At 39.0% G+C, this 27238-nt stretch overlaps 1 protein-coding gene across 4 annotated transcripts in view; it reads left to right on the plus strand.

Annotated features, from left to right (window-relative positions):
* Positions 1–27238, plus strand: part of drp2 (dystrophin related protein 2) — a 206761-nt gene that overhangs the window by 113934 nt on the left and 65589 nt on the right. For 3 of the 4 annotated variants that reach the window (XR_013210360.1, XM_077247846.1, XM_077247848.1), the window contains exons 3-4: positions 7155–7323; positions 19650–19806. Coding sequence is in view for 3 of the 4 variants with exons in the window: in XM_077247846.1 (XP_077103961.1) it covers positions 7277–7323; positions 19650–19806 (204 nt within the window). In the remaining variant the exon portion in view is untranslated. Of the gene's footprint in view, positions 1–661; positions 857–7154; positions 7324–19649; positions 19807–27238 lie in introns of those variants that run through there. The other variant, XM_077247847.1, reaches the window with a different exon arrangement.

A 27238-nucleotide genomic window follows, 5' to 3' on the forward strand; every position in this document is an offset into this window, starting at 1 on the left:
ACTCAATGACACGCGAGCACACACATAATACTTTAAAGATGTGGAAAAGTCGATCAAAAGTGTGGGTACATTTCTCCATTTCTCGATGTATTTTTTTTACTGTATTTTTTATTTAAAATATATAAAAAAATCAGCTTTAGTGAGCATGAGCTCTTTATAAAACATTTTTTGTTCCTTTGTGCTTTTTTTGTTCCCTTTTGCACTGGCTAGGAGCATGAGTCAAACTGAAAAAATAAAACCAAAGTTTTTCTGAGGTAATGTGTTATGTTATCTTGTTCAAATGGATTTCATAAAATTGGTATCGAAACTGAGGTATCGAAATTGGCACCGAATCGAAAGATTTTGAACAATACCCAGCCCTAGGCGCATTAGGTGAGTTGGCTCTCTACAGCTAAACCTAATCACATCATTTGGTCCAGCCAGGAAGTAATGAATACACAGAGGTGAGTTGGAGTTTGTTTGAGAGGTAGGGAAAACCCAGCACAACACGGGGACTCTGGGTAGGCCAGAGAGGCGGACAGTGGCCAGCTGCCATGTGTTGAGTGTCACTTAGACAGGCGGGCAGCCATTTGCAGCCTGCTGGATTATGTACATGGCATTTTGCTAGCCCAGTGGGTGGACAAGTCAGGTTGGTGTGTTGTGGAATGTGTAGGACAATAGTACATTTGATTGTAGGACTTCTGCAGCATTTGAGCACTCCTTCCAGACCATAAACAGCAGGCCGTCTCTGTAAGCCCAACTCACCCACTGTGGATGGCAAAGGAGAGGATCCATATGTGTATATAACGAGAGACAGGCTCTTGAATGCACATGCTGGTGTCAGAGGCAAAGCTTCTGAAGTGGTCTCCACTCTGAGGTAAGAACTATCACTGTTGACTGTAGGGTTCAAAGACAGACGTTTTTCACAGTGCACTGAGGCCTGACTCAGATTATCAAGGTCTGCTTTTTAAATGTTACATATCCTGTCTTTCTCCTTTACAGGCTTTGATCACCTGACACTCATGCTTCTAAGGCATTTGAGGTGACATTGCTCTACTAACTGAGTGTTATACTGTAGTGACATGGACATGTTAGTCTTTCTTTGAAGGCAAAGTGAAGTACTTAAAGCTCTGTGGCTCAACAGTGGTCAGTGAAATGTCCTGCACATATTGTGTCAGTAGATTGGCTCGGTTTTGACCTTCCTTTTGTATACTGTATGTTGTGCACCTCTGAGTCAACTGGAGATACAATGAAGAAGTCTGTTTAATAAATAAAATAAAGTAGGCCTAGTTATTGTTTTAGTTGTTTTTGATCCTTGTAACCTATGGTTATGGTTATGGTTATGACACCAACAACTACTAGCCTAACTCATATAAATTTAATTTAGATATTATTAAAGACAGTCAGTAATAAAACAAGAAAAAAAAAACTACAAGCAATAGCACAAATAAATACAACAGAACAAACATATACAAAAGAAATTAACAGCTCTTTTCAGGTTTTTCATGTAGGTCAAAAATAGATTTTCAGGTACAGAAATAGTAATCAACTATAAAATATCACTATATAGTCTTCTCTGTATAAATATAGATTAACCCTTATCAAAGTTATTCAGTCAATAGTAGTGAGTGGTTTTCTTCTTTTTTTTATTAACACAAAAACAGTCGGCAGCAGGAAAATTAAGATGCAGACACTTTAAGATCTGCACGGAAACGATATACTGTTACACATGCATCTTATCTCACATGTTAAAGTTGACCTTTGACATAACCGGTTGTTTAGGATTATACTTGACAAGACGGGCAATTTGATGTAATTTTTTGTGAATTTGTCGGTGCAAGCTCAGGAAGACGTAAAAGAGTAATTGCGCACTGTGAGACGCGGTGTTCTGTGCACAAACTTTGATGTGTGTTGCTGTGAATACAAAACTTATCACACAGGGCGCGAGTACCAAACTGAGAGGCGCAGGTATCAAATTAGAAACTTCCATGAAGATGCAGCACAGGTTCGATCGGGCAGGTGACAGTTCCTTCAACTGGCCCGAGTGTCTTTCACACTGGTCCCGGTCCATCGGGTAGTCCTTATTGTCGAGTCCTGACCATGTTACAGTAAGCTCCAGACTACCCTATATAGATTCATGTATTGCATTTGAATTCCATGGAAATGCATCCACAAGGAATTGGTGTAAATTTGTGCATATTTGTGTATGTTTGGCATGGCAGTCGTAGGATTTCTGTAGGCATGCCAGTCCATTTGCTGCCTGGACCCAATGAAGGGGTGCAGGGTCCTGGCAGTGGTTTTCCATCCAGTCGTCTCTGATTGGAGGAGAAGCCTTTCTGTAAGTCCTCGCCAGAGGCTCATTTCCGCAACTGTTTTTGTTTTGAGCCGATTCAGCACAATTTTTGTCAAACAAACAAATCACTGAGCGGTGAGGGCATGAGCGGGGACTAGTAATGGCACATAAACACAAAACAGGTAGAGATCCTGCACTGCAGGTGTTCACCCCTCTATGTCTACCTCAATGTCTCCAGATCATTTTGAGTTTTAACAATATCTGACACCCTCATCTAGCTATCTGATGAACCATAAACAACCAGTATTAATCACAGAGACAGTGCATTAAAGAGAGAGAGAGAGAGAGAGAGAGAGAGAGAGAGAGAGAGAGAGAGAGAGAGAGAGAGAGAGAAGACTGAAAAATTACAGTGAATTAAGAGGAACCGCCTGAGGAGGGACGCATTAGAGCCGTGCGGAGACATTCATTCGCTTACTGCTCTGGGTAACATAGCATACAGAATTTCTCATTGAGACACATCTCAGGTTCTTCTGTTTGTTTTGGCTGTGTCATGGCCATATGGGCCCGGACAGCCGGATGTGTTTATTTCTGCACAGATGTCGGCTGAGATTATGCAGCAGTGACTAGGTGACAGTATGTCGTCATGGTCATTTAGCAGGGGGTCTCAGAGGAGGGCTTGAGTACTGTAGATGATTTGTGGGATGATGGGGCTAAGCAGGGATGGGATGACTATACAACATTTTCAATAAATGAAATAGCAAGGTTGTATTTATTTATTTTTATTTCATGGTTAATTTGTAATGATTCACAAAACAGATTTATTATTTTCATGCTATGGTCAATCGCTGCTAAATGGCAGATATTAAATTAAACTTTAGACGTTCTACTAACTATAAGTAATTTTGTAACTACATGTCAACTAACTGTCATTAGAGTATTAGTAGACTGTCTGCTTAATATCTGATAACACTTTATTTTGTTGATCCCCCAACATATATTCTACTGACTATAAGTAACTTGGCAACTACAAGTCAACTTATTCTACTAACCCGAACCCTAACATCTAACCATATCCTAAGTCTACTACAGTCTACTAATACTCTAATGAGAGTTAGTTGACATGTAGTTGAAAAGTTACTTATGGTTAGTAGCATGTCCAAAGTGGACTATCTAAATAAAGTTGAACCTTAAATTTATAGTCTTTTGTGTAAAATCAATCATTTTAAATGCCACATAAATTAGGCATCACAACGTTCTAGTGATTTTAAACTATTAGTGTTTTAAAGATTAACTTTGAGGTGTTCAATGTGATGGAAATTTTGGAAATTTAGTGCTCCCTATGGCTAGTCACTCCCTGGGACTAATGAAAGGCAAAGAGAGGAACATAAAGGCAGTCTGACAGTGGCATTGAACAAGACGCAAGGGTTTCATGACTGAGGGAAAGCTCCTTAATCATGAGACTTTAGCTGGAATGATTGTGTCTCCGTCCCTTTGCTCTGGACGTGTGCTGAATTCCAGCGATACTTTAAGTAACAGCAGAGTTACTGCCACTCTGGGTCTGGCTGAGAGAAACAGAGCTTACGTGACCATCAGGCATTACTGATATTGTATTTATCTGCTGTGTGCTTAGGGTTCAGCTGAGGTGCATCTGTACAAATGGGTATTTGTTTGTCCCTGTGCCTGTTCATTTTTTATGGTTATTTTAGGGATCACTTCTGTTTGATTATAATTGTTTATGATGGACTTGTGGTGTGACTGGTATAGTTCAAGTCTGGCTCTGGTCACTTCCCAAAACACAGCCCCTTTTTTACTTATACTTTTCTGTCAGAAAGTTGCTCTGTCTTTGACTGCAAGAAGAACTGGAGCTCGTCACAAATGAAACCGAAACTCCGCGTATAGGCTACTTGCCTCACAGACACGAGATATAGGCATAGAAAGCTTGAAATGTTTACTTTTAAACGAACCAATTCGAATCGAAAATAATCGTTGCTGATTATGTAATCCAAGTGAAAGGTGCATTTCTCTCTATAGGCGTGTGCATTCACTATACTGCGGAGATGACGAGTCAGCAACGTTAACTTCATCTTTGCAGCCAACACTGACTCAGAAAACACTAGTTTATTAATGTCTCCTTGCTATTATTTTTTTCCGACACATTCATAATCATTTGGCTACTTTTGCCAGTGCTTTGCGGCAAGCTTTATGTGTGCGCTTGAGCGCAAGGCAAATATTCCGCCCCACAGTGGCCTTTATGAGTCATTGAGTTTGTAAAACAATTCAACAAACAGTTTTTTTTTTTTAGGTAATATTGTCACGTTGTCTGGTTTGTGTTCCCTGGGTTTCCACTAGAGGTCGTCTTCCACCACGGTGTCCTTCACTCAGACATTTCCCATTATCCTGTTTGTCACTCATTGATTATTGCACACAGCTGTTTCCCGTCACCTTGTTAGTATCTGTGTGTATATATATCCTGTCTGTTTCTCTGTTAGTTGTCGAGTCCTTGTTTTATGTCACTACACTTTGGAGGTCTGTCTTGTTTTGTTTCTGGACTGCTTTATGGATTTTGAACCTTTGCCTGGCTGACGATGACTATGGATTACCCCAATTAATAAACTGCACTTGGATCTACCTTTTGTGTGCGTGTCGTGACAGAAGGACTCGACCATGTATGGATCCAGCAGCACGGGGCCCAACAAATCTTTATTTTATTATTTTACCATGGCGGCCCGGAGGACTGAGGAGATCATAGCCGCCGGGTTCGTGCAAAAGGTGGTAAATTCTCCCGAGCCCCCTACCATCGGACACAGACCGTCTTCACCACTGGTAAAGTCCAGCCCAGCGCCTTCTCGCAGTCGGGGACGGAGGAGGAGGAAGAGGACTTCCTGCGTCCCGCAATGCCCAGAGGTCCTTCCTAAGCCTCCTGTCAGCCCAGAGGCCATTTCCATAGTCCTTGCCCTGCAGGCGCCACCCAAGCTCCTGGCCCTGCCGGCACCACCCAAGCTACTGGCCCTGCAGGCGCCACCCAAGCTCTTGGCCCTGCCGGCAACGCCCAAGCTCCTGGCCCTGCCAGCGCCGCCCAAGCTCCTTGCCCTGTCGGCACCACCCATTCCACCCATCAAGGCCAATACTGCCCAGCCTGAGCCAGTGTCTGTTCCTGTGCCTGAGCCGGTGTCTGTGCCTGAGCCGGTGTCTGTTCCTGAGCCGGGTTCTGTTCCTGAGCCAGGGTCTGTTCCTGTTCCACCGCCATGGCCGCCCGAAGGGTCATCACCACCATGGCCGCCCGAAGGGTCATCACCGCCATGGCCACCCGAAGGGTCTTCCCGCCCTGGCCGCCCGAAGGGTCATCACCGCCCTGGCCGCCCGAAGGGTCATCACCGCCCTGGCCGCCCGAAGGGTCATCACCGCCCTGGCCACCCGAAGGACTGTCGTCTGCTCCGCCCTGGCCGCCCGATGGACTGTCTTCTAAGCCCTGGCCGCCCGATGGACTGTCTTCTAAGCCCTGGCCGCCCGATGGACTCTCTGTTTTGCCCTGGCCGTCGGCTAAGCCATCACCCCTTGTTTCTGTTCCCCTTCATGGACCTGGCCCCCCATCCCTCCCCCTGGTCCTCCACCGTTCCACCTCCCTCCTGGACCCTTGTTTTTCTTGTTTTTGTTTTGTTCTGAGGAGCATCTGGTAGCTGCTCCTTAGAGTGGGGGTAATTTCACGTTGTCTGGTTTGTGTTCCCTGGGTTTCCACTAGAGGTCGTCTTCCACCACGGTGTCCTTCACTCAGACATTTCCCATCATCCTGTTTGTCACTCATTGATTATTGCACACAGCTGTTTCCCGTCACCTTGTTAGTATCTGTGTGTATATATATCCTGTCTGTTTCTCTGTTAGTTGTCGAGTCCTTGTTTTATGTCACTACACTTTGGAGGTCTGTCTTGTTTTGTTTCTGGACTGCTTTATGGATTTTGAACCTTTGCCTGGCTGACGATGACAATGGATTACCCCAATTAATAAACTGCACTTGGATCTACCTTTTGTGTGCGTGTCGTGACAAATATGTAATGTAATCTTGTTAAAACGGATTTTATAAAATTGGTATCAAAAAAGTATCGTTCAGGAACCGGTATCGAAGTCAAGGTATCAGTATTGAGTGTATTTGATTGTAAAATCAGTATTTTAAACGATACCCAGCCCTAGCCATTCAAGTACTGTACAGCTCTACTTGAATGGTGAAAGACGAAATCGCCAAAGCTGTTTGTCAAAATTATAATTATATCAGCAAATATCCATATCTGACAACAATGGGATCCTTAAATTGCTTCTTCAGCTAAAGTTGCTGTATTTTTAGGCACATGGGCATTAATTCCAGGATTAAAAAAACAACCAATAGGCTCTTTTAATGGAAAAGTGGGAGTTCAATTCCTATAGTCGCTATAATGTGAGTGAGTCATCTCTTCCTCTTACTTCTAATCTCTCTCAATATAAAAAGGTAATATGATGAAAAAAGCTACTGTATAATCGAGCAATATTATGCAAGTAAGAGTGTTGTGCTTCAGGATATCAACAGAGCCATGGTTCAGATGTGGCAACAACTGTGATATTGCTTTTATAAGCCTACAACAGTTCCATAAACAAGCAGTTAATATCAAGTAACTTACATTTTAGACACAAACTTACATTGTATGCAGTTTTTTTGTATTATTTTGCTCCACTAATGAAAAAAAGAAAAAAACACATCAGAATTAATCATTGCATGACACACCTAAACAAGATGTGGGCAGTGGACTAAAAAAATAATTTAAAAAAATGTACAATTATTTTTTAACTACTTTTAACTTGAACATTAATTAGTGTGATTATGGGAGTTCTCTAAATCCTTAACTGTGTGTTGCAGCTGCAGGGCGGCCCTCGTGGCCGGGATGCCACTGTGTACCCTGCCAGTCGGCGTTGGATCCTGAGGGGCAGGAGTTGCCCACCCAGTGCAGGGGGCAGAGGAACAAACACCCTGATCACGACATGAATCTCTGCTGGAACGAGATCAAGCGCAAATCCCACAACATCAGGTATACCTCATTTTTTGTGCATCTGCTTGTATCACGCTTCTATTAGGTTCATTGTCTTCTGGGGATTATTAACCTTTCCTTAGTATAGCACCAGTTAGAGATGCACATATTGCAAATTCTCCCAGTCTCAGAGGCACTAATGAAACCATTGATTGAGTTTGGGCTGTTTTGAATGTCATTTGTATGTCTGTAATGCAAGGTGATTTGTTTACATACTTAGCCTCATAATTACAGTCTCAACCCCAACTTTTCTCTGGGGATAAATTTAACAGGGTGTGATTGGTTTAGACATCTTCCCTGCAGCACAGAATAATAAGATCATGCAAGGATTGCCAGCAACAGCGAAACCCTTGTCAGTATGCTGACATCATCTGCCCCAGAAGGAAGGATACATCCATACAACATCACATGTAATGGAAATGGATGGAATACTAAGTGGCCTCTACAAAAGACCCTCTGGGATTATATTGCACCAGCATTCAGTGGCTAACCTTTTCAGTTGGCTGTGTTTTGACAGACAGATGTCTCTTCCATCTAATGTCCTGATTTTTCAGCTTTGGCATCTGTAAAATGCAATGGCAGACATTTTAGTCTAGACATTTAATTTTCTGATTTAGTTTGTAAGCTAATAATATATATATATATATATATATATATATATAAATATTTGTAAATTAGTTAATGGATTAGGGTTAAGGTTTTCGTCTCTGCAATGTTTTTTTTGTAGAACATTGACATTTGAACTGTAGAACATTATTTGTTTTATGCCTAATACTGAATCACTGCTTGATTTTCTGGATTGTTTTTCAGAGCACAAAACAAGATGAATAATTTACTTGAAATTTTAGCAGTTTTTTTCTTTCTAAGGCACTGTGACAGAAAGAAATCAAACAGATTTGCTAGCGGGGCAGAACAGAGCTTGTCTTTGTCATTCTCATCAGAATATTTGGCTTCACTGGGGTCCACACACACGGCAGTGAATGTGCTGTGACCGGGGGGCTATGTGGCTGAGGGGGGTATATGGGTGGACAGAGGCATGCTGGGAATGTGTGATTGCAGATGTGCCTGGATGTTTCTCACTTCTCTGATGGCGCAGCTGTGTGTGGGTGCTTATGATGCGACTCAAAACCCACATCTTTAAAACTGTTCAAAGCATCTCTTTGTCTTCGTATATTGTAAATAATCAACACATCTGAACTGACACAATTTTGATTATAGTTCAGGACTGTATCATGTTTTTTTTTATTTATTTTTTTAAGTTAAAGCTCTAGATTTACATTGTGAAGTATGAGTGCAGAGCTTTCATTGGTAAAAGTAATAAAAAGAAGGGCATTCCGGTTCAGTTCTGTTCTGTTCCGTGCTCATCGCTAAACGGCAGGGAAGAGAATGGTGACCTTTCAGCTATCCTCAAAGCTGCGTCCCATCTTTTCAACTACAGGCGGAAAAGGGCTTGATTGAGCACTAACAGGATTTTAATTGCTGTCCTTTCTTTAGGCTTGGAGATTAGAATGTTAAAACTCCTTTTGCTAATGGGTCTACTGTCATGTCAAACTTGACATGTGCTAAATGTACTTTGTGAGTGCAGTCTGCAATAGAGAGAGAGAGATGTGCCAACAGTGGCTTAACAGTGAGACGAGAGTTCAAGAGATTTCCACGACGCATGCGCGAGAACTGAACAAGAAGTATTAGAAGAACGTCCTCTTCTCAGTTCTCGCGCATGCGTCGTGGAAATCTCTTGAACTCTCGTCTCAGGCCCACAAGGAAGAAAAGGAATAGTCGAATAAAGTCGTTATTTATGTTTTTTTTCTCGGAAAAAAAGTAGTCTTGTCGCTTGATAAACTTATAGTTGAGCCACTGTTGGCACATGGAATATTTAAACATTTTCTTCAATGACTTTCTGGGCCGTCAAGTTTCATTCCCTTAGGCAGCCTATGTAGCAGTGATCCACCTCTCAGATTTAATCAAAAATATCTTCATTTGTGTTCCGAAGATGAACGAAGGTCTTACGGGGTTGGTACAGCATGGGGGTGAGTAATTAATGACTTAATTTTCATTTTTGGGTGAACTAACCCTTTAAGTGAATTTCGTTTTGTATAAATTGCATCTTCATTTTAATCAATGTTTCATCAACAAATTGACTGGATTAATAGATAAGAAGCAAATATAGTAGACAATATAATTAGGACACTGAGGCGTCGGCGCATGAACTGGAGCACATCTCATAAATGAACCGAAAACTGACAGAAAACACTAGTTTATTAATAAACAATTCATATGTTTAATGCATAATCCTTACTTTGGCCGGTTCTTTGTGGCAAGTTTTGAGATGCAGAATAGGCAATATAAAAATGTATACATAAACACCGGTGTGATCATACGCTCCAGGGACCAGCCTAGACAGATTACACCGTAATCGTACGTGCGAAAGGCTTAAAAAAATGACATTTTATGACACAAAATTTTGAAATGTAGGCTTAAATCAAACACATTTTAATTCAGATTCTGTATTTATATAAAAAAAACAACGGAAAACAAAAACAATGAAAAAAACAGCTGGCGGACTTCTTTCATCAAGAAGCCATGACTTTAAATGGCTGGGTATTGCAATAGTAAAGCTGTGCCTTAAAGTTGAATGCATTGCACATCTTTTTTGTAAAGCTAAACTGTTTCATTTTATTTATTATTTAAGGCATAGTGCCACTAATGTTGTGTTTTTGTAATGTTAAACAGTTTAAATAAAGGAGTTAACGTTTATGTATTATTGTTCTTTTTTTTACCGTGGTATTGACTTGGGTATCGAGTATTGTGTACTTTTAGTGGTATCGGTACCGACTACTAGATTTTTGGTACCGTGACATCCCTAGCTTCAAATAACAATATCAAAGTAATGTAAAAATACTTTTTCAATTAAATGTGTTTTAAATGTGAGAAATTTGCTTTGGTCAGCAAGCTTCACCAGAATAACCTTGCTGATTCAACAGCCAAATAAAATGTGTGTGTTGTCACAATACCAAAACTAGGACTTCGATACGATACCCGACTAAAATACCTTGATACCAATACTGAATCGATACCACAGGAAAAAACGAAAACAGTAAAACATTATCGATACATATCGAAATATCAGTATTTTTGACTCGTGTTGTGTAAGTGTTGTGATCAATAGCAGTGCAGGAAACACTGTCATGGTGTTGTTGTTTTTTTCATCCACGTTGGTGGAAAAAATTATGTTTGAGCATGGTATGGAACTGAACATCATGTTTATTTGTTTTTGTTTTGATTTTTATGGAACCAGCTCTCGGTTACCTTCCAGCCTGGGCCACCACAGAAATTTGTGCCTGTCTTTTCAGCAGGGTTATTTTGAGTTCAGCCCATATCTTGACAGTCTACTCATTATGAGGAACTTTCGAAATGTTGCAGCTAGTGGTAAATGCAACCTTTTCTAACTCTGCTGAAATCCACATATTTGTGTTTGCACCAGACAGTTGTTCAGTCCACATACGGTTGTAAACCGCATCAGTTGCATCATGACATGGGACCAGAGATCAAAAGCAACAAAAAAAGGAAATGTTTGTGAAAGGTATGCTGTGGTGTTTTGAGTTTTTTTGCTAGGCCTTGCAAATAAACCCACTATTCAGACACCCTAATGAAAGAATGAGTCAAAATAGATTTCGAAGTGCATGAATTATTAAGTATAAGTCTACCAGGCTGTGTTTGTAGGGATTCAATCAAATAAAGCTTGTCCAGCGGTCTCATCTATCATTGTGGGGCCAAGCGGATCGCTCTCTTTTGCTTGATAGACACGATGCACTGCTGAGACAGTTACATTCATGCTCCTACAAATCTTTGAAGAAATAGTAATCATGCATTGACATAAACAACCAACAGCATAGGGTGCTCAGCATGTAAATATCTGTCCCTTAGAAAAATGAGAAATTGTAGTTAGGCTGAATCAAATTTTAGCCGGGTGAAGCTGCCAGGCACTTAGGTGGCACTCATTATCCCTACCTTGGCAGAAGCTTTGCATTGGGGAAGCTAATGATACAGTTGGACTGCCTGACATAGTCTCGGGTTTCCGCAGTTTAGCTCTCTCTCACTCATATATACTGAGGTAGCTCAGACTTTGTGCTTTCTTGCCAGGTCTTGTTAAAGTCAAATGTCTGCTTATTCCCATCTGCCCATTATCTGCCTTTAAAAACAACTTGTGTACACATGTCTCCCATAGATAATTTATGCTTTAAGCTGGGCTTTATTGGATGTGAGTGAATATATGAATACATCTAATGCTCTCTTGCAAGAAATCTATTCCTTTTTGCATTTCAGTGCACATATGAAATATTCCGATGGCACGTTCCAATGGAGTGTTTATGCATACACAATGACATACGGAACTGGCTGATAATACAGGTGCGGTATTTGTATGCATGTAAGTGCCTGTGCAGTAGCCCATTGTGTTTGCTTAACTGTGTCTTATAAACAGAATGTAGGGTAATGAAAGAGGCGAGACGGGCAATGCTGAATTGTAAGGCTCATTTCTCCCAGGGTGCCATCGCCTTTTTATAGCCAATGGCTTCATTGCTCTACGGAACGGATCTGTGCTCGCAGACAAATCTCCCACCCTTCTTTTTCATTCAGTGTTACATTTTGAGGCTGGTATCATTGAGAGGACAGGCCTCAAAGAGAATGGCGCAGCCATAGGCTACGCTTCTGAACCAGAAACACAAATGAAAGGGAAAGGATATCACCAGGCACCTCAATTTATCTGTAACATTTACTTATTTTCTGATCCCTGAAGCGACCCCGTCTGTTGGTTATCATGCAACATTTACATATATGCATTTAGCATCAATGCGACTTAAAGAAAAAGATACAAAGCATTCATCAAAGAGCCAACAATTGTAATAGTACACAATGCCAGGTTGATTAGACAACTCACTTGAAAACATGACCAATGAGACAGATTGAATTAGTTTTATGTTCTTATTTTGCTTTAATCTGTACAGTGAGACAGGTTAGTGTTTCTTCATTTACATTTTATGCTTTTTAAAAAAATCGTATTCAATTTACAATGTACTGTAAGCAACTTACAATGTTAATTGAATTTATATATTTATGTTTGCTGGGAATCAAACTCCATCCTGATCTCACTGGTATTTGTACTAATGTATTTGTACTAAAGTAAATTGCGATATTTGATCTTCTCAGACTACTTTGCTATGAGAGCATCCCAATTGATGATTGTCTCACTAATTATGTCTTTGGAGCGTACGCGTGCCTGCCCAGTCTATTGTTTGCTATCTGCATCAACCTAACTTTTTGTAGGTTTATTATTTCTCTAAAATCTTTCAGCTATAACAAATGATCAGATTTATGCATATCGCAATGTGTACATTTAAATACAGGTAATGGCAATTTAATTAATTGTATTTATTAATTAGAAATAATTTTCTACGAACCTAAAAAGATTTGTAACATTTGGACATCACTGAAGTTGAATACATAAAATGCATAGGCCTATGTTTTAGATGCTGCAGTAAAGGCGAAAAATAATTTAGTAAGATGTCTATGCAAACATAAGAAAATGTATGTGCTAGAACCACCTTTTACACTCAAACACCTTCTTTTACTAATGCATCTATGACCTTGCATTACATCTACTGTAAATTGTTCTGGATAGAAGCATTTGAATCTGCTTAAGTTGTTCCTGCTTATAAGTTGCTTTGGATAAAACGTTCTGCAAAATAAATAAATGCCAATGTAAAAATCTTTTTGTACAAATGGCTCTGACAAGGCATGAATTGTCCTGAAGCAATGGCTTGCATGTGTGAACACAGTGAAAGTAGCTCCTGGTTGGCCTCTGGTATTGATTGCTATTTATGCTAGCCATCATGCTTGATGGTTCATATCGAACAAGCAACGTTACAAGACTGCCAGAGCACTGCACACAGCTGTTACCCATTTGCTTCCCAGGCGCTAGCAGTCATGGCCGGCCACGAGTCTACACTAACATGCCGTCCAGCTCCTGCAACAAACCGATCCAGATGTCTCCAGCATGTGCCATCTCAGTACTGCCATCCAATCCATTAAAGCCCCCCATTAATCTCCATTTGTTAACCTGAGTTTACTACCTGGAGCCAAAAGTGGAGGTCTATAATACTGCCCTGCTCTGATTCAATTGGGTTTTTTATTTGTTTCTCCTGCTCTGTAAAAATGACCACGGGATTTGGATACTTGTCCGGCAGAGGCATTGTTTGATTTCGTGGCTTTTGGAGGAATCCCCATAAAGCCTCAGAGAGATGAGATGATCGATGGTCTAAGTCTGAGGATTTAGAAGGGCTGCAGAAACCCAGCAGGCTGTGCAGGATGGGTACGGGATGTAATGTACTGTATCTGTGATGGCGAGAGAGGCAGAGAGATGGTGTGCATTGCTCAAACATGCCACAGATCTGAGATGCTACAGTCTTGCTGTGGATGCTCAGAGCTCTAGATGCAGGAACTGCTCTGAGTCAAATGTGTCGAGAGGACAAACCTAACAAGAGTAGAAAGAAATTATGATTGCATCTAGTAAATGGGTGTGACAGTACGAGTCAAAAGTCTCTTTTTCTCTCTGACTACATTTACATTTCATTTGTTAAACGTTTAAGTCAACGTTTAAAACAAATGTTTAAATCCTATAGTAGGAGTCAATTTCTAATTACGGTAATTATGACTTTATTGTTTCATAAACATGGCTTTATTTTTTTGTAATTGCAACTTTTTTGTATCTCACAATGTGATTTGTATATATTTTAAAGTGACTTCATAACTTGCAGTTGCTAGTTAATAGTTAGCCTAATTGCTTTAACTTCATAACTTGCAATTGCTAATAATTATTTCTCATAATTGGATCTATATATTTCACAGTTGTAGCTTTAAACTACCATTTTAAAAGTTTGGGGTCAGTAAGATTTTTTTAAATACTTTTATTCAGCAATGATGCATAAAACGGATCAAAAGTGACAGTAATTACTAATCATATCTATAATACTACAAAATAATTTTATATTTGAGATAAAATAGTCATGGTTTCCAAAAAATATTCAGCAGTACAACTTTTTAAAATATTGATAATAATAAGAAATGTTACTTAAGCTTAAAATTAATATATTATAATTATTTCTGAAAGATCATGTGACTCTGAAGATGGTTTGTAATGATTGCTGAAAATTTAGATTTGCCATAACAGGAATAAATTAAATTAAGATACTGTATATTAAAATAGTTATTCATTTTAAATTTTAGAAATATTTTACTATATTAACAACACAGTCAGAAAACGTTTTATCTAGCAGTTGTGACTTTGCAATGTGGTTTTCTTATTTTAAATTCACAAATCTTTTTTTATGTCACAATTATCTTTCATTTTTTTATTTTGTGGAAATAGGCTTCCATCATATGCTTACATTTTATATTTTTCTAATTAAAAAAAACTTGTTAAAATTATTGAATTATCAGCATAACAATTTGTGTGAAAAGATGAATTTGAAGCTGAAACCTTCTGCAGTTCACATGTTAAGTGTCACAAATTTGGTTATTTGATTAGTGACCTAAAAATATTAAATAATTATTTTATATTCTTTTTGTTCTGTTTATTTTTAGAGTCTTCTGTGCCATAACATTCAATCATAACAATTCTTCATTTTATATATATTTTTAAAAGTACTAAAACAGTTCCAGGTTTAAATGAAGAAGAAAATCTTCAAGATGGTTTCAGACATGGATATAATTGAACCTTTGGCATTGTTTGCACCAACGGCTCTATTTACATTATTGTCATGTTCAATTAAAGCTATAAGTCCTATGAAGCCTTGGTTTGCAGTGACTTTAGAACAGGTAGGGGCGTTGTGTAGGCGCGGAGCCTAATATTTATTTTAATATTATTGCAGTGGCGCAGTAATACTGATGTAACGAGGTCACAGGTGTATGTTTGTAGAGTAATTTACAACGGCTTCGAATACGGCTCAACCAATCAGGATCAAGAACAGGAACGATCCTTTTTAGGAGATTTTTTATACCAGTGCTTGGTATACACTTAAAACACACTAACATACTTTATTTTACAAAACTACAACAAACATTCATGTTCCGGTAATTGTATCAAAAGCAATATGTACCAGTTATAGCTGAAGGCTAGCTATGTGACAAAAGGCCCTTTCAAGAACTACAAGAACAAGATCTTCAAGAACCTTTCCATTTCCAAGTAAGTTCAACCCATCACCACTGACTAGAAATGCTACGTGAACTCGTTAAACTCACAGAGTCAGGAGCTTCATTTGATCCTTGATGTGAATATAGTGCAAGAATCTACAGCTTGCTCTGTGACCCCAGCAGAATTTTCATTTGGTTCAATTCAATTATTTTGTCTTTGTATATGTGTGTGGGTGCATATGTGTGCTTATTTATCCGCTACACAGTCACACCAGTGGAGGGTTCGTGTGTGTGTGTGTGTGTGTTTGCGTCTGCATGATGAAGGAGCCTTCAGGCAACTATAGAACACACAGGCTTTCTAATGAAATGTCGGCAGCCTGGCTGCCTTTATTGAATCTAATAACACATAATTATAGGGAGCTCTGTGCCCACCCTCCACTAGTACAACAGAGGTCTGGACAGGTGAAGCCGGTTTCTCATTTGACTTTTCTCTCTTTTCATTGTATACCTGTAGACTTTGTCTGTAATTATGCAGTATATAATGGCCAATACTTTCATTTTTACTGAGAATGTGATTTCGCTCTGTGATATTTTTATTAAAACTACAAGTAAATAATTTTTTATGTGGCATTTGTTTTGTTTGAAAATATTCTTAACAAAGCTAAATGAAACATGTTTGCCTAAGTATTGTAAATCTGACTGTGTTGTCCTAATGAGCACGCAGTTGCCTGACAATTGGCCTCTTTCTGCGAATGATTAAAAATAACAAGCACATTAGTGTTTGGACGGTGGACACTGTCGCTTCAATTATGATTAAGTGGAGGCTACAATTAGCCTTGTTGGAAAAAGTCGTTCCTCAAAACAGTCTGTGTGAACTACAAGTGGATTTTCGAGGGTAGATACATTTACATTTATTCATTTAGCTGACGCTTTTATCCAAAGCGCCTTACAATCGCTATATTTCAGAGGTCGCACGCCTCTGGAGCAACTAGGGGTTAAGTGTCTTGCTCAGGGACACATTGGTGTCTCGCAGTGGATTCGAACCCGGTTCTCTCACACCAAAGGCATGTGTCTTATCCACTGCGCCATCACCACTCCTACGATTTTAGTGGATCACCACTCCACTTTTATCCAAAGGGGCTACATATGATACGGTCAGTTCCGCTGGAGCAGCCTGGGGTCTTGCTCAAGGGCACAATGATGACAGCTCATGGATTGTGCAGTTTGAACCTGTTTTTTGGGTACTGTCTGGCCCAGATCCTTAAAGCTATACCATCTTTGATTTGGTCTTTAGAGCTCAGTAGTTGAGAATGGAGCTTACATTTGCACCAGTCAAACCAATAAGGAAGTGGTTATCAACATTTATGACCCGAAGGCCCTCATTGTCAAACACAATATTTGTTTTAATATATATTTGTTAATATAATGTATGACAGAAAATGTGCCAGTATAGGTAAATAAAACTAACCACAGTTCAATAGCAGTGTTTCCATCTCATTTTTTTCTCTAGAACAAAATCGACACTGTTGAGCAAGTTTGTTTGACCAAATGACATGACTGTGACATGAACATGACTGTTTTGATGCACATGAATTTATTCAAGAAATGTTTCCATCATAGTTTTAATATGCTCATGTCTTCTTACCGTATTACAAAACATATTACGTCTTATCTACTTATCCACCTGTTCATTTGGTGTTTCCATACAGCATTTTTATGTGTTGTTACAAAATAATCATACAAATATGTAGATGGAAACCCAGGTTCAGTGTGAATTTTTTTTTTAGCAGTGTCAGGAAAATCTGAAGGCCATCTGTCATTTTGACAGATTACACTGAGGGTGATCAATTGTAACTTCAACTTGTAACTGTAATTCCAACCACTGACCACTTTAGGCGAGTTTAGCCTCTAGAACAAAATTAAAACTGCCACAAGAAGTCTGAGGCCGTTGATGCGTTTGATTAAACACAGGCGAGCATCCAGTTTAAGTCCATGCGGACCAGGAGAAAGGTTTGAGTTCAGGCAGATACAGAGAGTCGATTGAGTTTATTCAGTTAATTCTTTTACTTTTTTCGTTCATATTTTATCGTCTTGTTTTAGTGGCCTCCGCTGTCACTACAGGGAAAAAACAAACAAACATTGTAGTGTTGAACATGACAAGTGATGCACAGTCTCTGACTGTTAAAGAAAAAGTGAATAAAAACAAAAGCTATAAAATGTTTTATTATCATTCAAATATTAACATCTAAATGACGGGTAATATAGATTATAGATTTACGACCCTGCCTGTCAAAATAACGGACAATGAGAAAGTCTAATGCCACCACTGCCCAGCTATGACCTGTTTGGGAGAATAATTGCACAAAAGAAGCCCATTAAGACCCATGCTAAAACACCCCTAAAGCCAAAAAACATAATAGTTGTAGTGACCCAGTAAAATATTGCTGGGATGAGCCCAAAATATAGCTTTTTATCCACATTTCAAAGATATATGTGCTGCAAGTCTGACACTGCCCAGACTTCAAACAGCAGCGTACCTGCAGCGAAGCAGCATCATGCTGTGAGGCCGCTTTTGTATCAGCAGAGGTTGAGCATCTTGTTGAAATAAAGGAAGACAGGATGCTGCAAATACTTGGAGCTGAATTCATGATCCCAAACACAAAAAAACACAGTAGTGCCACAAATAGGTGAATGTCCTACAATTGTCTTGTAAAATTGTGCTGCACAACCATCATGTGACTAACCTAAATGCGTGACCTGGAGAAAATCTGAACTGGTACAAACTTCACCCATGACTTAATGCGGTCATCGCTGCATTAGCTTTGCAATGTATTGGAAAGGTAATACAATTACTAGTATAAAATATACTGTATTTTAGTCATTCAAAAATATGGAATGCACGCAACATGAATGAATGCACTATATATTTTCTCTTCTCGTTTATTTCTTTGTCTCAGCTATTTTTTCCCCCGTGTTACCTGAGCTTTGACAATACTCTTGAGTGGCATATAACAGGCTAGAAATAGTGCAGTTGTGAGGACACTGGGGGTTATTGGAACAAGGTTTTTCCTCTTAATCCTCTGTACAGCATCAGCTTGTTTGCTGACAGAACCAGCCGGTCTCTAAAACAATTCCAGTCCTTGTGTGCTGGTAGCTAAACGACTCACTTTATATTTTATTTATCATCATGTGAAAATGTGATTCCTTCAAACAGATAAGATTTTCATCCCACAGTTTCCTCCATGTAAATGCAGGGCAATGGGTTGAGACATGCTTTTCTGTTTTATTACATGCTGGGACTTCACAGAGATGTGTTATGCTCCTCAGTATACATTTCTCTTCTTTTGATATGCCTGGGTTGGAGATGGAGGAGGGTTACTACAAGTGCAAGTTGCCTGTGGTGTTTTTTTGATCCCATTTCCTGACATTTCTTTTTTATAAATAAACAGTGGATTTAAAGTCTACACACCCCTGTTGAATCAGATTTTTTTTGATGTCAGAAATGATACAAAAATAAATTGTATGAGAAATTTTGTAGCTTTCATGTAAAAATTACAACCTATGCAATGCCACTGAAAACAAGTGACACCTTTAAGAGAAAAAAATAATTTTAAAAACTGCATAAGTGTGCATATGAATCACTTCAACTAATGAATCTTTGATTTTATTTTAGCACTCGGTCTGTTTGGATAGGAGTTTATCATCTTGGCACATCTTGACTTGACTCTTCTCTGCAAAACATTTTCCAGATCGGTTTTTAACAGTTCATTTAATTATAAAATGAGTAATATATATATATATATATATATATATATATATATATATATATATATATATATATATATATATTTATATTTATATTTATTTATTTTTGTGTAGATACTTAAGAAGCCTGGTAGAGACCAGCATCCACATGCATCCAAACATATGCTGTTGTCTTGAAATGTTGGCCTGTTCACTAGGGAATAACATTGCAAAACCCTCAAAAATAATAAAACAGAAATGGTGACAAGGTGCCGTATGAATATGTCCTGAGATTCCATGTATGGACAGTTTTTCAGTGTTGTGATCTCAGTGCTGTCTAAGATTTGACCGTGGGTCCGTGCCCTGTGGCGGGCTGTCGTTTGCTGTGTTGGCAGGGTACGGCTGGAGGCCTTTTCGGACAACAGCGGGAAGCTCCAGCTGTCCCTGCAGGAGATCATCGAATGGCTGACAGCTAAAGACGAGGAGATGTCCGAGCAGCTGCCCATAGGTGGTGACGTCGTAGCGGTGCAGCACCAGCGGGAGTTCCACCAGGTTGGCTTAACACACGTACACTTATTAATGCTGTCATTCCCCACTTTAGCATATCTTTTCTCTTGCTGACTTTGCTCTGGAACACGGTCAATCTTGTCATCTATCAACATAACAGAATCAATTCAATATTTAAGATTGCAATATGGCAGCAGGAGTTCAGACAGAATGATATTAAAGATTCAACCCCACCTACTGTACCTGTAAGCTACTAAAAAGCCGCTAAATCCATTATCAAGATGCAAAAGTAGACCTGAAGGAAACTTGTTAATTAGAAATCTGAACCCCCCTAAGCCACAAAGAGGTTCCAAAGATCACTACAAATAGAACAAAGAGAATAGTGACACCAACAGATGCAGGAACAATAAATAAATTTATGTTCTCACATTTTTACTGTCCAAGTAAGGAATAGTTCACCAAAAAATTTATCCATTGGATAAACCCATCTGATTTTGGAAGACAAAAGGAGCAATTTTTGAAGACCGCAATGTACATTGAATGGGTACGGAAGCTTTCAAGCTTTAAAAATGGACACAAAAGCACAATAAAAGAATCAAAGAACTGGTTCATATGACCTTATGTGTGAGAAACAGACCAAATATTACACTATTTGCTGAAAATCTTTCCCTCCAGTGAGCTGATGACCATTGTTACCAGATCATTGAGTCAGCTTGTGAATTAATCATTCAGAATTGGATTACCTGATTCATTAAGACAATCTGACTCAAGAGTGATTCATTCACAGATCACACGTTATGTTTCTATGATGAACAAATGTGAACCAAGGAAAGCTGGGGTTGGATATCAGGATTTTGTGTCATACGGGTTGGAAACGATGACAGATTTTTTAATTTTTAGGTGAACTATCCCTTTAAATATTTACCACTCTCCTATGCATACACATTATGTTCTGGACTCAAAAATGTTTTGTTTTTTTTCCCAATACACAAACTCACACTGCCAAATGAATATACACCTTGTAATTGGTCCTGTACTACTGTAGAATACTGCTTCCATCTTAGCACCAATTTCCAGAGCTGTCAGCTGAATAAAGCAGTAAAAAAATAGTGTATTGAGATGAAAGATAGAGCAAGTGAGTGAGAAAGAGGGAGAGAGATAGCAAGCTCTTTCTTCCTGTGACTGACACACTGTGAAATCAGCCTCCAAATTAACAGGCCTGTATCTTACTGTCCCTTTCTTGGCTCTCACTTATTTCTCCCTTACTGCTTCCTTTTGGCTCTTAAAGAAATATCTACATGCACATATGCACATGCATGCACTCCTGTCCTGCTCTATCATTCCATCTGCCACACGTTGTTCTCTTTTCCTCCAATTCACGCCTGCAATGTATGATGTTCGTGTTCCCAATATGCCACATTGCCCTAAAACTTTTCTGATGAAGCAGAGAGCAATATCAGATATGCTGCTCTGCAGAGAATTACAGCGTTTTAAGAAATTTGAATTATTGATCATTAGTGGATTTCTTCCTCTGTGTTTTAATGTGATACTCTTTTTGTCTTTCCCTACGGTAATTCTTCTGCGTTTGTTGACAGATTTGAATAGTTTGGATTGGTTTAAAAACTGGATATATTGAAGCTTGTCCAAACACTCTAAACTGAAAATATAATGGTTTCCCATGAGTCTTTTAAGACTAAGTACATATTATCATTAGTTTTTAGTGACTTAGTTGAGGAAATAACGTAGACATCACCAGACAGAAACAACCCTTTCTTGCGGCTTTTCCTACACATGTATAATTAATACATGAGTGATCTTAAGTTTTTATTTTTAGCTACTATTACATTTTCACTTTAAGTGGTATAAAAACATTTTCAGGTCTCAGTTATTACATGGAATAGCAAGACATGGGCAAGAGGGCATGCTTTCCACGAAGACTCCTCATGAGATTTCTTAAAGGAACACTCAACCGTTTTTTGAAGTTTTGAAAACATATTTTTGTCTCAGGGCATGCATTGTCTTACTAGTCTGGCAGTGCTGCAACTAGCTTAGCTTAGCATAATGAATGGAATTCTTTGTTGCCGGATAGCATGTCATGAGTAAAAGTGATAAAAAACAAAATAAAAAAACAACAACTAATTACTTCTTGAGGCCTGCTCATTCACAATGAGTACAAATAGCAATGCAGATTAAAGGACAAGTTCGATATTTTACAGTTAAAGCCCTGTTTAAAGATCATTTCTGATGAAATAGAACAGTTAAGATTGAAATTTGGACAAATGCTGCTGTCCCGAGAATTTTAGGTGTCTGTGTTAGCACCCCCACCTCCACAATGGTTTCATAGGGGCACTGGAAGAATCATTCATAAAACGCATTAAACTTTAGTTTACAAAGACGTGAAACTCACCGAGTGGTCTGGGTGTTCACTGATATGCTCACACAAATATCGCTGCAAAAGATGCAAAAGATCCGAACAATAATCGAATAACACCCAGCGATCTTCGAATATTATTTTTGCTTTAAATTTTCGTTTTTTATAAATTGTATCTTCATTTTAATCAATAAAATTAATAAATAATTTTAATAATGAATTACTGGATTAATAAATAAGAAGCAAATATAGTAGACAATATAATCAGGACACGGAGGCGCCAGCGTGTGAACTGGAGCGCGTCTCATAAATGAACCGAAACTCAGCATATAAGCTACTTGTCTCACAGACCTGAGAAGTATATCTATAGAAAGCTTGAAATGTCTACTTTTAAGCAAAACAATTAAAAACTAAAAGAAATTGGCTACTCTGCTTATGTAGGCTAATTCGTACAATATCTGCCTAGGAAATCGCCTAGTCTTAATCTGCATTGCTTTTTATACTCGTTGTGAATAAGCAGGCCACAAGAAGTAGTTAGTTTTTTTTAGGTTTTTTTATCCCTTTTACTCACGACATGCTATCCAGCAACAAAGGATTCCATTCATTATGCTAAGCTATGCTAAGCTAGCGGTGGCGCTGCCAGACTAAGACAATGCATGCACTGAGACAAAAAGGCATTTGCCCACCTATCTAAATGTAGGGAAGACGTGGACAAACCCCTATTTCAAAAAACGGTGAAGTGTTCCTTTAAATTCCAGCAGCACGGCAGTATATTTTTACTTTTAGCCGTTTGATTTCAGATTACAGTTTCTTGGTAACTAATTAAATTAGCAAAAAGGTGGGTGGAGGTTATAGGGACTTGATACGTGTTAAGGCCTGTTCACATCGGGACGAATTTCGCGCGCAATATTCGCCGACGTTTAACGCCTCGTGATTAAACAAAGGGCGCCAATGTGAGTGTGCACACCGACGCGAAAAACGGCACGCGTAAAAGCGTCATTTTTAAAAAACGCCTTGGGTTTGTTTTTTTGGTTTGACGCGCCGTGTCAAAAACTATACGACCAATGAGATTGGCGCTTTTGCTCACGTGTTTTCAGCTTCTGAAGTTACAGTAAAACACATCTTGGGGGCGCTCAAACACAAAACGGTCTTGCCGAGCATACGTATGTAATGGCGAAGAAGATTTACGCCAAGTAGCATCTACACACTGCCGGCAAGAAGACGAGGAAGATGCAAGCCAAGATAAATGTAGAGCTGCTGGTCTCGTTGGTTTCGGAACATAAGGAACGGAATGACAAACGCGACAGCGACTACAAAAATATTGATAAAAGAGAACTGTTATGGAGTGGTATTGCAGAGCAAATGGGCTAGGGCTGGACAATAATTCAATATCAATATATATCGCGATATTTTTTTTTTCGATAACGGTGATATGATTTTTAAACACATTTTCGATATTTCAATATAAATAGCAGCATTTGTCACTGACTGACGTTAAGCGCTAAGCCGTCAGAAAGAGCAGAACACAATTGGCTACTTTCCTGATGACGTACACCACAGACACGCAGCCACTGCTCAGAGCAGCGGATCTCCAACGCGGCAAGTTTCAGCCACAGAATGAGCGCCCCTGACCGCAATGCAAATGTGACTGAACGAGCTTCCACAAGTGAGGAGAAAGCATACGAAATAGTTGATGAGAGAGGAAAGACTAATTCAGTGGTATAAATTCAGTGGTGTTTCGGTGTTTCAGCGTGCTGCAAAATGTGCCGGAGTGTGACTGCCGAGTCCGACTAGCAGCGGGAACACATCAAACGAGGATCAGGAGATAGACTGTGCCGATGCGCGCGTCCGCGGCCAGGAACGTCGCGTCCACACTCTAAAAATAGCTCACCGAAAGTTCTAATGAGCAGGTATCGCTCCCTGTGAATGTCCTGAAGCACGCACACACACGCACACGACACGCAGAATCCAGTTCTCTTTCTTTAGCGCTTGAATAATAACACACACATTTATGCCAAAATGTCCGTTTTGTCAATTGTATCCTCAAGGATTAATCTATATTTAATTTATAATTTATGCAGTTCAGACTATTTGATAACCTGATTCAATTTCTGTATATTTCAGTTTTATTTACACAAAAAACATTAATGGTGAACATTTTTGACTTTACAAAATGATTATCTCAAGTCTTGAAAAAAGTAAGACATATTTTTGTTATACATAGTTTAGTAGCCTACTTTTATTTTTGGCAGAATTTATCATTATAATCAACTTAATTATTTCCTGGATTTTGTAACACCATAGTCCCTAAATGTATGTAAATGCAGGAAATTGGATTTAAATCGGAAAAAAATTCCCCCATTTTGTGTACCAAATGTTGCACACATGTTATGGCAAATGTAAATTTAAAAACAGGAATGCATTGCCATTTTACATATTACATTGTCATTTTGCATATTACATTTAAAACTGAATATTGCTACCCATATGCTTTCATAGTCTTGTAGCAGGTATTGAGAAGAGAATATTATTGTTGTGATGGGTTATTTCATTGCTTCATGTAGTTTGTTATGGTGCAGTAGCGACAGACTCCAGCAGATTTCATAGACTTGGCAAATTCATTTTTCAGAAGATTGTAGGAACAGACATCTGTTATGGGCGTTCTTGGCAGTTTTTCTGAGGCTTTTATATTGTTCATATCGATATCGGAATTATATCGTATCGACCGAAATTAAGAAATATATCGTGATTTAAATTTGGCCATATAGTCCAGCCCTAAAATGGGGCTTGATGGTGAGTTTCATTTCACTTAATTGTCTTTCATGTACATAGGCTTGTAACTTTTAACTCTTGTAACGCCATCTAATGTCAGGGAATGAATTTGCATGTTCACTCGGCTCATTGTCAGCGAAAAAACGCTTGGGTGTGAATACAAAAAACGTGTTGAAAAACGCTGCCGTATAACGCACGCCGATATTCGTCCCGGTATGTACAGACTTTTACTGGGAGTGACTCCAAATACGGTTGCTCAGCCATTTTTGGGAATATCCATAACCAGCATGCTGCGTAACATTGGGTAATTCCTGTTAGTTATATAGAAGATTAAATTAAAAGTAATCTCTTCTTGCTATAAGAAGATTGAACTGTTGGTTTATCCAAATAAATTAGTTTAAGGAGAGGTGGTAACATTCCCCTGAGAAATTAAAAATGGCATGATGAATAAATGTTGTTGCCCCTTCTAACTATAGGGAATACTAGAAAAACTAGAGGTGGTGCTTAAGAGTTAGGAATTTTCTCCATTATGGATATATGCATAGTTCATGTCTGGTTTGAGCTGCACATCACTGCATTAGGAACCCAAATTGGCTTCTATTGGACCCAAGATGTTTATAATGGTCTAATGCAGGGGTTCTCAACTCTGGTCCTCGAAGTCCACTTTCCTGCAGAGTTTTATTCCAACCATAATCAAACACACCTGAACAAGCTAATCAAAGTTTTCTCAAGGTTTTCAGGATTACTAGAAAGTTACAGGCACATGAGTTTGATCAGGGTTAGAGAAAACTGCAGGAAAGTGGTCTAAAGGTATTTAGAAGAACCTTTAGTTCACCAAAAAAATGGAAATTCTGTCTTAATTTACTCATCCTCATGTTGTTTCAAACCTGCATGACTTTGTCTTCTGTGGAACAAAAAATATGTCTCAATTGGGTCCAATATTTTTTTGGATCTCATTGACTTTCATCATATATACAAAAAACGTTCCTTAAAATATCTTCTTTATATTGACTGAAGAAAGAAGGTCATACAGATTTGGAACAACATGAGGTTGAGGAGACAATGTCAGAATTTCCATTTTTGGGTGGGCTATTCCATTAATAATAATCTGACAATATCTACCGAAGTAAAGCTGAAGGTTTTTTCAGGTTCTGTTCGGTAGATTGACACCTTGACAGTAAGTAAAGCTTAATTTATATAGCACATTTTAAAAACAGTGTTTACTAAAGGCCTCATTATGCTTCTGCGTCAACTCCACGGCGTAGCTACGCCGTCACTCCTACGGCGTCGTTGCCGTTTTATGGTTCTGTGTCAGGTTGAGTTGCATCGCGGTGCATCTGACCAATCACAGCCCTTGTGGTCTGCCTCGCCTCGACGTGTAGTTACCTATTTTTGTAGGTGCACGTCGAGCTACGGCGGAGGGGTTCGCGGCGACGCAGAGGGGTCTGCGGGGGTACGCCGTCGATTTGACGCAGAAGCATAAAACAGGCTTAAATGCTTTACAGAAGAGAAATAAATATGTGCATTCACAGAGAAGAAAAACAACAACTTACATACACACACAATAGGAATAAAATAAAGAAAACAAATACAATAATAAACTAAATCAAGGAAAGGCCCTAGTGACCAAATGTTTTGAGATACTTTTGCATAGTGAGTCGATTGCTCGTAGGTTGTCTGGAAGAGTTATTTAACTTGGGACCGAAATGACCAAAGGCTGACTTGCCCCTTTTTAGCCGTTTTAACAAGTTACAAGTTACCATTGAATGTTTGAATCGATCTTGCTGGAGTATTTATATTCAACGAATTAGAAAGATATATTAGGGCAGAACCATAAAGACATTTAAAATCTAAAAGGAGGATCTTAGGGGTTGATGGATGTTGTAGGGCTCCCATTCACTCTCTGTGAGCTAGTTTATGTGTGTCAGTGACAGAGGTCTGCTACCCAACGTAGCAAAAGAACTCGCAGGTTTCGGGTTGTTTCATGAATATCTTCGGGTTTGTAACTAAGAAAAACAATATATTCCTCTGTGTCAGTCTCTGATGCTGTTCACAGGAGCACCACGACACATGGGTGTGGTGCTGACGTTCTGATGTAAAACCCGGAAGCGCTGCACTGTGTTTACTACGTGATCAGTGTCAAGAGACTGACACTTAAGAGAATAAATTGTTGAATAAAGTCAATTTATATAAAAAAATATATAAATCACATGGACTGTAGTCACATGGACTATTTTGACGATGTCTTTACTACCTTTCTGGGCCTTGAAAGTGGTAATAACGTTGCTGTCTATAGGGGGGGTCAGAAAGATCTCCGATTTCATTTCAAACTTA

This window comes from Siphateles boraxobius, unplaced genomic scaffold (genome assembly GCF_051911475.1).
Source record: "Siphateles boraxobius isolate OS27281-9 unplaced genomic scaffold, OSU_SipBor_1 3, whole genome shotgun sequence".
In the NCBI taxonomy this organism is placed as follows: domain Eukaryota; kingdom Metazoa; phylum Chordata; class Actinopteri; order Cypriniformes; family Leuciscidae; genus Siphateles; species Siphateles boraxobius.